The sequence below is a fragment of the Myotis nattereri genome (assembly GCF_964212035.1).
Source record: "Myotis nattereri genome assembly, chromosome: 16".
NCBI lineage: Eukaryota > Metazoa > Chordata > Mammalia > Chiroptera > Vespertilionidae > Myotis > Myotis nattereri.
In genome coordinates, this window is record NC_138091.1 from 31,335,095 (window position 1) to 31,347,526 (window position 12,432).

The following is a 12,432-nucleotide window of genomic DNA, read 5'->3' on the forward strand; positions in this document are numbered from 1 at the left end:
GAACGTTCTCAGAGAAACTAAAGTTTCTCTTTGGTTTCCTTTATTCACTGAACAAACATTGGCGTGTCACTGTGCCAGGCACTGGAACATGGATGGCGCACCACCTCCGCGCTCATGGAGCTCACGGGCATGCGGGTCCGGCAGGCAGAGACCCTCATGACGTGGGGTGAAATGCTAAGACGGGGGTTGGCCCAGGGAAGGGGGCCCAGCCCAGGCTTGGGGGTCCTGGGAGACTGGTCCCTAAACAATGGGCAGGAGTTAGCGAGGCAAAGGAGAATGTGGGAGCAAGGAGAGCAGCGTGTCCAGAGGAGCCTTCAGACAGCCGAGGCCTCGGGAGGGACACTGGGCAGAGATGAGACAGGGGAGGGAGACTACGCACTCCGGCAAGGACCTCAGACCTTAGCTGAAAGCGATGGGATGCCATTGAGGGGTTCTAAGCAAAGGCATGAAATTACTAGGTTTGTCTACAAAATATCATCCCAGCAGCAGAGGGCATGGGACAAGACTGAGGAAGCTCACCACTCTAGGAGGCTTTTCTGGTCACCCAGAAGGGAGACATGGAGGAATTTAAGGGGGAATGGACAGGACTTGGTAACTGCCTGTAGAACAGCCAGGTGGGGTGCCCATAGGGCAACTGAATATATAAACCATATACATGTGCATCTGGAGTCAAATGTTGGTCCTTGAAGACAGAGATTTGGGGATCAAATATGGAAAAGGCAAGGGGCAGGGCCCTGGGTGCACCAGTACTTCAGAGATAAGAGGCAAGGCCCTGGCCGGGTAGCTCAGCTCAGTTGGTAACAGCATTGTCCCGATACATCAAGGTTGTGGGTTCGATCCCCGGTCAGGGCACATGCAAGAATCAACCAATGAATGTATAAATAAGTGGGACAAGAAATCAATGTCTCTCTCTCTCTCTCAAATTAAAAAATAAGTTTTTAAAAAATTAAAAAGAAAAAGAGATAGGAGGCAAAAGAAGGAGCCACAAATGAGACTTGAGAAAGAAGCAGCCAGAAAAGTAGGAGGGGGACCGGGGACATGTGGCATCCTCAAAGCAGAGAGGAGCCAGTGATGTCCGATGCTGCGGGGAACTCAGGTAAAGGACTGACATGTAAGGAACGGTTTGGGTGTACTGATGTGTGTAATCCTTTGTAGTGAATGGCAGGCTCTAAAGCCAGCAGGGAGAGAGGGAAAGAAACAACTTCCTTAAGAAACCAGAAGGAAGAAACCATCTGAAGCGAGAATTTAGGCAGCTGGGCAGGATTAAGAGGGTATTTTGTTAATGGCCCTGAGGACCTGCGTACCTTCAGTGTTGAGCACACATTGTGTCTTAGAGAACAACACTATTAAGAGAGGGGTCCCCACAGAGGCAGGTGCGGGGGCGGGGGGGGGGTGGGGAGCTAACCACAGGCTTGCTCTGAGTTGGAGCTCAGACCCATTTCCTCTTGGTTTGGAACAAAAAGAATGAGAGATCAGTTGGGGGCAGCCTTAAAATAGCTCTTGGAGACTGTTATTAAGTCGTCCCCCAACCACTTCCCCTTTAGTTGAATTAAATGTCATTTTGGTAAGCCCCGCTCTGCCAGTATGGCCTTGCTTGGCAGGATTGTCGGGGACAGTGATGTGGCATAGAGAATTGTGGAGCCATTTATTCTCTACCCCAGGCCTCTGCCCCTCCCCCTCCCCTCCCCCTCCCCCTTTTGATAGTGTGTGGGAAGGAGATTTTAAAAAAATTTTTTTAAATTGATTTTTAGAGAGGGAGATTGGGAGAGAGAGAAACATCAATATGAGAGTGAAACATCTATCAGCTGCCTCCTACCTGCCTTCTACATGCCAGAAACCTGGGTATGCGCCCTGACTAGGAATCAAACTGGCAACCTTCCAGTGCACGGGATGATGCCCAACCGAGTCATACTGGCCAGGACGGGAAGGAGATTTTTTTTTTTACAGGAATTATTAAAAACTCTAAGGGAAAAACAAAACAAAGTTGAATATCATATAAAAACGGGTATACCACGCACACAAAGGGTCTCGTTTGCTTGTTTGTATCGGTTTTGCTTTTCGCTTCCCTCTGGGGCCATGTTTCTACTCTATTCCCAGTCAACAGCTCAGTCTCACATGGAGAAAGTTCTTTCCTAAGCGCACAGACTTCGGGCACCTGCCACCTAACAGACTGCGGCCCAGAAGAGCTTTCATCAGGCACAGTGGTCCTTTCACAGAAACGACTCTCTTGTTAAGGGGTGCACCCAGGTGCAGCTATCCTCCCAGGTTGCTGTCACAGAGCAGGCGCTTTCCCAGGAGCTGGGTCTCAGGATGTCACCCCAAAACCCGGCCCCAAAAATAGAACCGGTGCGCTAACTCTGATACTGCTTGGTTCTAGGTGCCTTCTGACCAAGGGGACACAGCTCTGAAGATGATGAAGCTGGTGACTGGGCAAGAGTAGGATGGACTGGGCTGCAGGTGAGCTGCTTGGCCTTGGGGCACAGGAGCTGAAGCAAGCACCCCAAAGGTGTGGGAGCACCATTGTTCCCTCGACTCTGACTTGGGCTGTGATTGTGAAGGTTCCTGCCAACTTCTGCAGAGAACAAACTCACTGCCTCTGTGGCAGCTTGGAAGTCATTTCTGCTTCTGGAAAAAACCTTAAGATTTTTTAAATGGATTTGTTTTAATCAAAATGAAGGTGTTAAACTACGTTAACTTTTGCTTCTTATAAAAGCAAGCTGTGCAATTTATATTTTTAAAAAGTAGAGTGGGGAATTCAGGCAAACAAAGAACAAAATGAACACCCATATACTCTCTTCCTTGGGATACACACTCTAGTGTATATCCTTGACAGTATTTTTTTTGCTATATATACATATATTTTTTCGCAAAAATTGAATCATTAGTTTACTGTCTACTTGGTTCACAAATCAGAATGTCATAAATGTCTTTTCATGTCAATAAATGTTATTCTCTAACATTTTTAATGGCTGCTGAGAATTCCATTCTACGGATGTACCGTAATTTCTGTACCAAATGCCCAGTTGTTTCTTATAAGCAGTTTTTAGGTTGTTGCTATTATAAAGAGTGCTTCTGGTGATTCACCCTGACAGTTACATTTTTATGCACATCCTTACTATGTTCTTACGGTAAATCCCTAAAAGCATAATTGTTTGGTCAAAGGATCCCAGCATTTCTTTAAAGTTAAGGCAATGCCTTTGGGACTTTGAAGTTTTCATTTGTGGCTTGAGGTCTGCATAAGGAATCTAATAATTTCTATGATGCCCTGGAAGGAACACTGCCTCCTATAGTTGTGGGGCTGAGATTTTGAAAACCAAACCACGTTGTTCCTATAGAACGTGGGGGAAGCAACTTATACCTCCTTGAGCCGCCCCTTCAGATCTGAGACTAAAACAAGCTCCCTGAGGCAGAGGCGCAGGACACTTGCCCTATGGTTCACTGTGGGAAAGAGCATCCTGTGTGCCCTTGGACAAGAAGAGCATGAGAGGCTTGGGTTGGATCCCGCGGACTCACCCATGCTGCTGCTGCTGGGTATCTTTTGCCGGAAACCACGTTGGCTATGAGTATAACTAGTTACTGAGTCTTGTGAGTCCTTCTGGTATTGATTTGCGACACAAATGGAGTTCCCAACCTCAAAGGGGCTCTTTTGTTAATAGGTAGGGTATTGGTTGGGAAGGAATGCAAATTTGAAGATTAGGATGGGTCTTAGGGGCACATCCCAATGGAGCGAGGGACCTCAAACTTCCTTTCCCCAAGAGGCAGCCCTTCCATCCCTTCCTGAGAAGGTTAATCTCTTGCCCTAAGATCCTGTAACCAATTCCCAGACTTGCCCAAGGCCCCTCTTCCTGCTACATTGCATCCTCTCAACTCACACCCGTGGCTTCATAGGAATTCCCTATGATCAGCTGACTGAGGAAGAAGAGCCTTGGGCTTGGTTTACAGAGAGTTCCGCATGAGCAGCATGCAGCATCTGCAAGTGGACAGCTGTAGCACTAAAGCCGCTCTCTGGGACAGCCCTGAATGCTGGCGGTGAGGGGAAATCCTCCCAGTGGACAGAACTTGGAGCAATGCACCTGTTTGTTCATTTGCCTGAGAGGAGAGATGGCCAGAAGAAAGAGTCTGCACCAAATCATGGTTCAGCTCGGTAGCTGGACTGGGAAAGAACACGACTGGAAAGTCAAAAGGTATAAGGAAGAGGTATAAGAAAACACCATTCTGAATGGCAGAGTCTGAAGATACTTGTGTTCTATTTGAACGCTCACCAAAGGGCAGAGGAAGATGACCCCCTCTGTAGCCATCAGGCAGTCTCCTTCCCCGCAGCTCCTCTGGACTCATGTACAAAGTGGCCAGGGTGACAGTGATGGGGGTTATGCATGGGCTCAGCAACATGGACTCGTGCTCACCAAGACTGACCTGGCTGAAACTACTGTCAAGTGCCCCATCTGCCAACGGGAGAGACAACACTGAGCCCCTAATATGGCACCATTGCCCGAAGGGCTCCGCCAGCTACCTGGCGTTAGGTTGATTACATTGGACCACTTTCATTATGGGAGGGGCAGCAAGTTCTTACTGGAATTGGCACTTGCTCTGGACAGGGATTTGTCTTCCCTGACCTCAACGCTTCTGCTAAAACGACCATCTGTGGCCTTACAGAATGGCTCATCCACCATCATGGTATGCATAGCCAATGAGATACAGCCATGGGCTCATGCTCTTGGAGCTCCCTGGTCTTACCACGTTCCCCATCATCATGAAGTAACTGCTTTGACAGATGATGGAATGATTTTCTGAAGATTCAGTCGCAGTGCCAGCTAGGCAGTGACACCTTGCAGGGCTGGGCAGTGTCCTCCAGGGCGTGGGTACACGCTCTAAGTCAGCATCATGTTTCTCCTAAAGCCTGGATTTGGGAGTCCAGGAATCAAGGGATAACAAAGTAATTTCTCTCCCTATTAACCCTAGGGATCCAGTAGTCAAATGTTTGCTTCCCATCCCTGCAGCTTCAGCCTCTGCTGGTCTAGAGGTCTTAGTTACAAAGGGAGAAATGCTTTCACCAGGGGAGACAACAAAGATTGCCTTGAATTGGAACTTGAAGCTGCCATCTGGCCTCTGGGCATTGAATCAACAAAGCACTGGCTGGGTGATTGAGCCTGACTATCAAGGAAAAATTGGGTTGCTACTACTCAATTGGAGTAAGGAGGGCAAATGCAAGAGATCCTTTGGGGCACCACTTTAGTACTCCCATATCCGCTGATTAAGGTCAATAGAAAATGACACCCCAACTTAAACTGCTAATTTCCCAGACACTTCACAAAAGGTTTGGGTCATTCTACGTCGCAAGGAACTATAACCCACTGCGGTGCTTGCTGAGGGCAAAAGAAATACGGAAAAAGTAGTGGATGATGGTAGTTATACATGCTAGGTGTGACCTTGAGACCAGTTGTAGAAAGGAGACTGCAATAATTACGAGCATTTCTTTCTTACTTTGATATGAATGCATTTTAATAAATATTAACCAAAAATTTAACCTCATCCTTTTATCATCTAATTTAGTAAAGGGATGAGCCCTTTACTAAAATGGATTGTGAAAGTGACTAACCTAGGGGCAGTGTCTTTGGTTTTGGGTGCTACAGAGTGGAAGGGCATAGTTGGGTTGATGTAGGACCCACAACTCACTATTGGACAATCACAGATGGCTGTTAAAGAGAAAACCACAGGCCCCAAATGGAGTCACTTGTGCTGAAGCCCATGACACTGACCCTAAACTCAATGGTTACCTAATTGCAGATTCCACCTTCTTCAGGATAGTAATCTTAGTGGTCAGCCTGTAACTTTCCCTAAAGGAAGCTGAGGTAATCTGCCTGATAAGATCCCTGCATTCCCCTATCGAGTCTCAACTGGGCTGACTGGGCACTTCAAGTCTCTGCCACGTATCTGTTCCATGCCAGTAGGCTACCTCAGGAATGTCCTCATGGAGATGACAGAAACACAAGAAAAAGCAAGGCCTCTTGAGTTGTAGACTTAGAAGCACCATACTTGCACTTCTGCTTCATTCTATTACCCAAAGCCAGGCACATGGTCAAGTCCAGAGACAGAGGCAGAGGACACTTCAAAATTAAATGACCAAGCGGGTGGATGCAGAGCGGGTAAAAGATCTTTCAACCCATCAGCAAGACCTATCAATTCTACCTTAGAAATACTGTCCACACCTGCCCAATACTCCTTCTATCTTATTGCTCCCACCACTTCAGTTCACCATGATCTCTCTTACCTATCACCACCTGACTGCTCTGTCCAAACCTTTCTTGTCCATTTCTTCTCAGACCATTCTCAATGCAGCAACGAGAATAAACTTAAAAAGAAAACCTGCTCTGACCACTCATTTAATTAAGTCTGCCAAATGGTTTCCTATTGTTCTCAGGATAAAGGTGAAAATCCTGACTAAGGCCTGAATTGTTTTCAATTTTCAATTGAGGGGTTATTTTAAAGCAAATAGGTGAACCTGGTGAAAGGGAGAAAGGGAGTGAAGAGGGAGTGTGGGAAAGAGAGGCCTTGTAATGACTTCCATGTGAGGACAGCTTGGGACCCTTTTCTCCAACCTCATCTCCTTTCAGACTTTCTTTCACTTTATGGTTGGAAGACATCATAATTCCCCAAGTTGTACACTATTTCAAGCCTCTGGGGTCTTACTTGAACTGCTCTGTGTCCAAGTAGAGTTCTTTATACCTCCTTTTGGTACAGATTCCAAACCCTTTGCCTTTCTCCTTTCCTTCTAGGGAAAAAGAGGAGAGGAGAAGAGCGCAGATTGGTTTGGCTCAGTGGATAGAGTGTTGGCCTGTGGACTGAAGGGTCAGAGAGAGAGAGAGAGAGAGAGAGAAGAGAGAAGAAAGGAGAGAGGAGGGGGAGGAGGAGGGAGAGGAGGAGGGTCGCGACCCACAGGTTGAGAACCGCTGCTCTAGAGTGCGTCTCTCTCTACTTGCTAGATGGATGCTACTTGAGATTCATGGATCATTCAATAAAGCCAATCAGATCTTTAAATGTATTCAGTTGAATTATTTCTTTAATAGCTGTATAAGACCCAGACACAATGCATGTTATTCCCGAGGAAACAGCCAGCCTGGTGGACTGGATGAAAGCCACTGTAAGGTCTGTTTACTCTGCAAAGGGGACTGTCTGACTCGCCCTGTAAGTGCCGGGTAAACACCTCACACGAAGCAGCTGATATGCTCTGTACATAAGCTGTGTGGGACTGGCTTTATGATGACCGGGATATTCACCTGCTGAATATGCCTGTTACTTGGGTGACCCCTTTTTCATGGGTACCCAATGTAATCTTAATGCTGCAAAATCAGCAATAATCCCAGAAGCATACTGAAGTTGCTGTCTCAGCTTCCCCTCATGGGTTTTACAGATTCTAATAAAACATGAGATTAATTAACAAGAGAATGAGAAGAGGGAAGCGGGAGGGCCAAGGAACTGATCCCAGCAGGGTGGAAATCTTTAGAAAAGAGGATCAATAAGACTGGACTTCGACAGGATTGAAAGGGAGGTTTTAATACAGCACTACTGAAGGTTGGTGGAGCAAAGGGACCCCCCTGCTGGGCCCCAAACAAGGTTGCTCTCTAATTCTTTTTAGAGAAAAATTTTTAAAAAAATATTTTTATTGATTTCAGAGAGGAAGGTAGAGGGAGAGAGAAAAAACACACACACATCAATGATACGAAGAGAATCACTGATTGGCTGTTTCCTCCCACTGGAGATGGAGCCTGCAACCCGGGCATATGCCCTTGACCGAAATTGAACCCCTGACCCTTTAGTCCGCAGGCCAATGCTCTATCCACTGAGCCAAACCAGCTAGGTCTGGAGAAATTTTTATTTATTGATTTTTAGAGAGAGAAACATATTTGTTGTTACACTTATTTATGCATTCATTGGTAGATTCTTGCATGTGCCCTGACCGGGGATTGAACCCACAAGACTGGGGTATTGTGACAATGCTCTAACCAGCTGAGCTACCGAGCCAGGGCTAGAAATAAAGTTTTTAACTGGGCACATAGCCATCTAGGGGAAAAGAACTACATTTCCCAGCCTCCCTTGTAGCTAAGTATGAGCATGTGATTAAGTTCTAAACAATGGGATACAAGCAGATGTCTTCCCCTGGCAGCAACTAGACACCTCCAATGGATACCTTTCCCCTCATTCCCCCCTTCCCCTATTTTATTCCGTTTTACTGGCTAGAATGTAATGCCACTGTTAAGGGTAAAGACCATAAGGATCTAAGTATAGAAGTGTTGAGGAGAGAAGCTAGAAGAAGCCATGGTCCCTGAGAACATTAAGAGTGGAGCCACCAGTTTTCCACCATCTCAAGACCAACTTCTGTCTTAAGCCACTGGTGGTTTGGGTTTCGACCACGTACAGACAAACCGAATTCTAACTAAATACAACGTGGTTTTTAGAAACTAGGAATGGCATTGTTTCGCTCCTTTTCATAAACCCAGGAGAATTACTGCCGTTGGAGAAAGCATTTCAAACGTACCCTGAGACCATATCCTTAGGCTTGGCTTCCTGAGTATTCCTGATCCTAACACCAAAGAAAACTTCAGTGTCAGCAGCAAGAGACTCCAAGTAAAACTCCAGGATTCATGACACCAGCGTCCAGTTTAGTTGCCTCGGGCGGAAAGGAAAAGGAGGAGCTGGGGCGGGTAAAGGTCTCCCAGCTTACCTTGTTTCCCGAGATTACCAGCCCTACTCCAAGAACGATGAAAAGACCCTCTTGAGAAACGTGCAACCAAAAATAAAGTGGCATTTGGCATCTCTCTGGGAAAACACTTAACTGTGCTCCTAGAAGAATAACCAGATTTTTTTAATTTGCTAAAGCTCAAGTCAAGCCCTGAGTAAGAAACCACTGAGAAAATATTTTAAAATAAAAATGCTGTCCTAGCTGGTTTGGCTCAGTGGATAGAGCATCAGCCTGCGGACTGAAGGGTCCTGGGTTCGATTCTGGTCAAGGGCACAAGCCTGGGTTGCAGGCTCGATCCCCAGTAGGAGGCATGTAGGAGGCAGGCAATCAATGATTCTCATCATTGATGTTTCTCTTTCCCTTTCCCGTACTCTCTGAAATCAATAAAAATATATTTTAAAAAATAAAATAAAAATGCCAATCTAAAAAGGAAAAACAAAGTGCCCAGTCAAAAGAAAGTACTGTTAGAATAGACTTTGGTTACAGTAAATCAAGTCTGGTAAAAACACGGGCACTTTGGGGCTCAGATCTAGAATATGTTAGGGCTGGAAAATCAGGTTTTATGTTGTTCCTCAAACAGTGGCTATTTCGGAGGGCAGCAAAGGGAGTGCGATATGTTGCTGTGATGTTTGCCTGCGATCCTGGCATTAGAATTTGTCAGCAGTCAAAATCAGGGCCAGACTCAAAAGCAAACAGCTAATTCCAGGTGACTTTCTCCAGAAGTAAATATCATCATCAATGACATAGTTTAGTTTGATGTCCTTTGGTGTATCGAACTCTCCCGGGACCAGATTTGCCTTCTCACTGTCTTCTCTGCCAAACCATGGGCCTGGCCAGTTTCTGCAAGTCTCCCCCCGCCCCCCCGCCCCCACCATCCCCCTAACTCACTGGGGACTGAAGCTTCAGGAGCGTGCACAGCCATCCTCAAGGAAGCTGGAGAGGGCCACCCACAATTTGTGCTTACACATGGCAAGATGTTAACCTGAGCAAGCTTCCTCCTTCCAGTCTGCACACCTCTGGTCTTCTCCAGTTGTTCACCTGGGCAAAGCAAAGGGGAGTGTTGTTTTAGGCAAAGCCAAACAGAGGCAGCAGACCTGTCTCAAAAGAAATCCTGTAGTGCAGTCCAAAGCCAATGGGATTACAAAGAAACACCCAACCATCCTCAGCCGTTCTATCAGTACGATACATAACTAATCTTATAAATTAGCCATTTACATATGGATGTTAGTAGGTTTCTGAGGTAAGTCTTTTTTAGAACAGTTACAAGTGCGTTTCAGAATAGTTATTTCATCTCCAGGGTAAATGAGATGGTTGTAGTAGAACTTGACAATGAAATCTACACTCCTTGGGGCAGGGGGCGGGGGGGGGGGGGGAGTTCTGTATATTTAACTTTCTTTTCTTTTCTTTTTTAACATTTTATTTTATTGCTTAAAGCAGGAGTCCTCAAACTTTTTAAACAGGGGGCCAGTTCATTGTCCCTCAGACCGTTGGAGGGCCGGACTATAGTTTTAAAAAAAAACTATGAACAAATTCCTATGCACGCTGCACATATCTTATTTTGAAGTAAAAAAACAAAACGGGAACAAATACAATATTTGTATTTGCATGTGGCCCGCGGGCCGTAGTTTGAGGACCCCTGGCTTAAAGTATTACAGAGGGTAGTACATATGTCTCCTTTTTATCCCCATTGACCTTCCCCCGGCCTCCCCGACCCCCAGTATCTTGCGTCCATTGGTTATGCTTATATGCTGTATATTTAACTCTCATTGGTGGTGGGTTTTGACAGTGTGTCCCAGTGTGTTCCACCAGGGCACCAGCTCATTACTGCCTTGTGCTTTTTCCTTTAAAAGCCACCTATCTGCTGCCACAGCCCCCAGAAGTCTGCCCTTGTTCCTTGCTCACTTTCCCTTTAAGAGTCTTTAGCATTTCAGCTGGTAAAGTTCCAAGTGCCCTCTGGACTAATTGGCACGAAGTGAGAATTTTCTCATTTGGAAGAGAAAGAGCCTGTTCTCCAGGGAAGGCTCTTCAAGGTAATTGCTTTCTCAGAGATTCCAGCCCCCACCTTTGGCAACCTTCGCCAGAGACAAATCCCTTTTGCTGTTCAGGAGCTAGAAACCCACAGAAGGAAAAATAGGAACTCGGGACAGACTTGCGGAGACCTTTGAAACCAGTGACCTTGAGAAGGGGAGGAAGTGGGGGAAAGGCCAGTGCAGGCAAAGGCCGCCGAACCCTCCCCACCCCCTCACCCCCATGGGCACCACAGCTCTAGCTAGACTTTTCCATTGTCCTTTTTCTAAGGAGTTTCCAGGATGGGGTGCGTTGGTAGAGGGAGCTCATATATCAACCAGGATTCCAAGCAAGGGGAGGGTGGCACTGATTTGGAAAAAAAAATCTTTAACAAGACACCTGGGCTGAAGGGAGGCAGCAAAGATAGAGCTGGATAAGAAAAGAGGGTGGCTAACCTGGGCAAGACTCCAAGAGCAATTGGTGTGTGCCCAGGGGTGAGTGGGGAGTGAGAGGAAAAGACCCAGAGAAGAGGGAAGTCCTCTTTGGGCCACCACCTGCCACTCCAGGTGAGGAATGCGGGGGAAAGGCCAAAGGGGGGGGTGACTAACAAATGGGGGGGCTGGCTGGAAAGAAGCAATGAAGACTAAAATGGAATTGTCGTTTTCTGGGGGTTATGGATTGTGATTTCCTCACTCAGCTCTGCTTTGAAATCTTCACTACTGTTGGACACAGGAGATAGTACAGCCCGGCTGGGGTGGCACTTTATTTTTTTTAAGATTTTTTTAAATTTATTTTTTAAAAGAGAGAGATGAAGGGAGAGAGAGAAAAAGAGAAAAACGTTAATGTGAGAACAGAATACTGAGCTGTGTCCTGTACATTCCCCACCAGGGATGGAGCCCACAACCCAGGCATGTGCCCTAACTGGGACTCAAACCTGCAACCTTTTGTGCACCAGACGATGCCTAACCAACTGAGCTACATTGGCTGGGCATGTTTTATTTTTTTAATCTGTACTTTCTAATCGTTTCTACAATGACAAGGTAGAAATAGGGGGAAAATAATTGTTAAAAATAAAAGTGATAGCTAGAAAATTCATCCACCAGATACTCACCAAGCCTGTACTGTGGCCAGCACAGGGCTTGGCACTAAATGCACAAAAGAGACAAGATCCCTGCATTCAGAGAAACTGAGGGAAACCTTTACAAGACAAATAAATATGTCCTGACAAACAGAGATGCATGCAACAAAGGAAATGACTGGGTGCTGTGGCTGAGAGGGACTGGAGGAGGCTGTGAGGGATCGAACCTAATTTAGACAGCAGTTAGCAGGTGACGTTCAGGCTCAGACCTTAAGGAGGCAAAGAAGCCTGCAACGCAAAGAGTTGGCGACGAGAGTTCTAAACACAGAAAGGGCCCCGGGGAGGGTTCTAAGACAAGAGAGAGCTTGAAATGGGAGGGAGTGTTTGGGAAGTGGAGGTGAGATTGTACAGTGGGCAGGGCTAGCTCATGCAGAGCCTTGACAAGAAGTTTGGTCTTTATTCTCACTGCAAGAGGAAGCCAGCCCTGGCCGGGTAGCTCAGTTGGTTAGAGTGTCATCCCAATACACCAAGGTTGCAGGTTTGATTTTCGGTCAGGGTATCAGGGCACATACAAGAATCAATCAATGAATGCATAAATAAGTGGAACAAC

The 12,432-nt window shown here is 46.4% G+C and overlaps 1 protein-coding gene across 4 annotated transcripts in view; it reads left to right on the forward strand.

Annotated features, from left to right (window-relative positions):
* Positions 1–12,432, forward strand: part of SCPEP1 (serine carboxypeptidase 1) — a 40,670-nt gene that overhangs the window by 26,054 nt on the left and 2,184 nt on the right. For 2 of the 4 annotated variants that reach the window (XM_081110721.1, XM_081110718.1), the window contains exon 13: positions 2,378–2,961. In XM_081110721.1, coding sequence (XP_080966847.1) covers positions 2,378–2,440 — 63 coding nt within the window. In that variant the 3' untranslated portion in view covers positions 2,441–2,961. Of the gene's footprint in view, positions 1–2,377; positions 2,962–6,773; positions 7,039–12,432 lie in introns of those variants that run through there. The other 2 variants (XM_081110719.1, XM_081110720.1) reach the window with 2 other exon arrangements.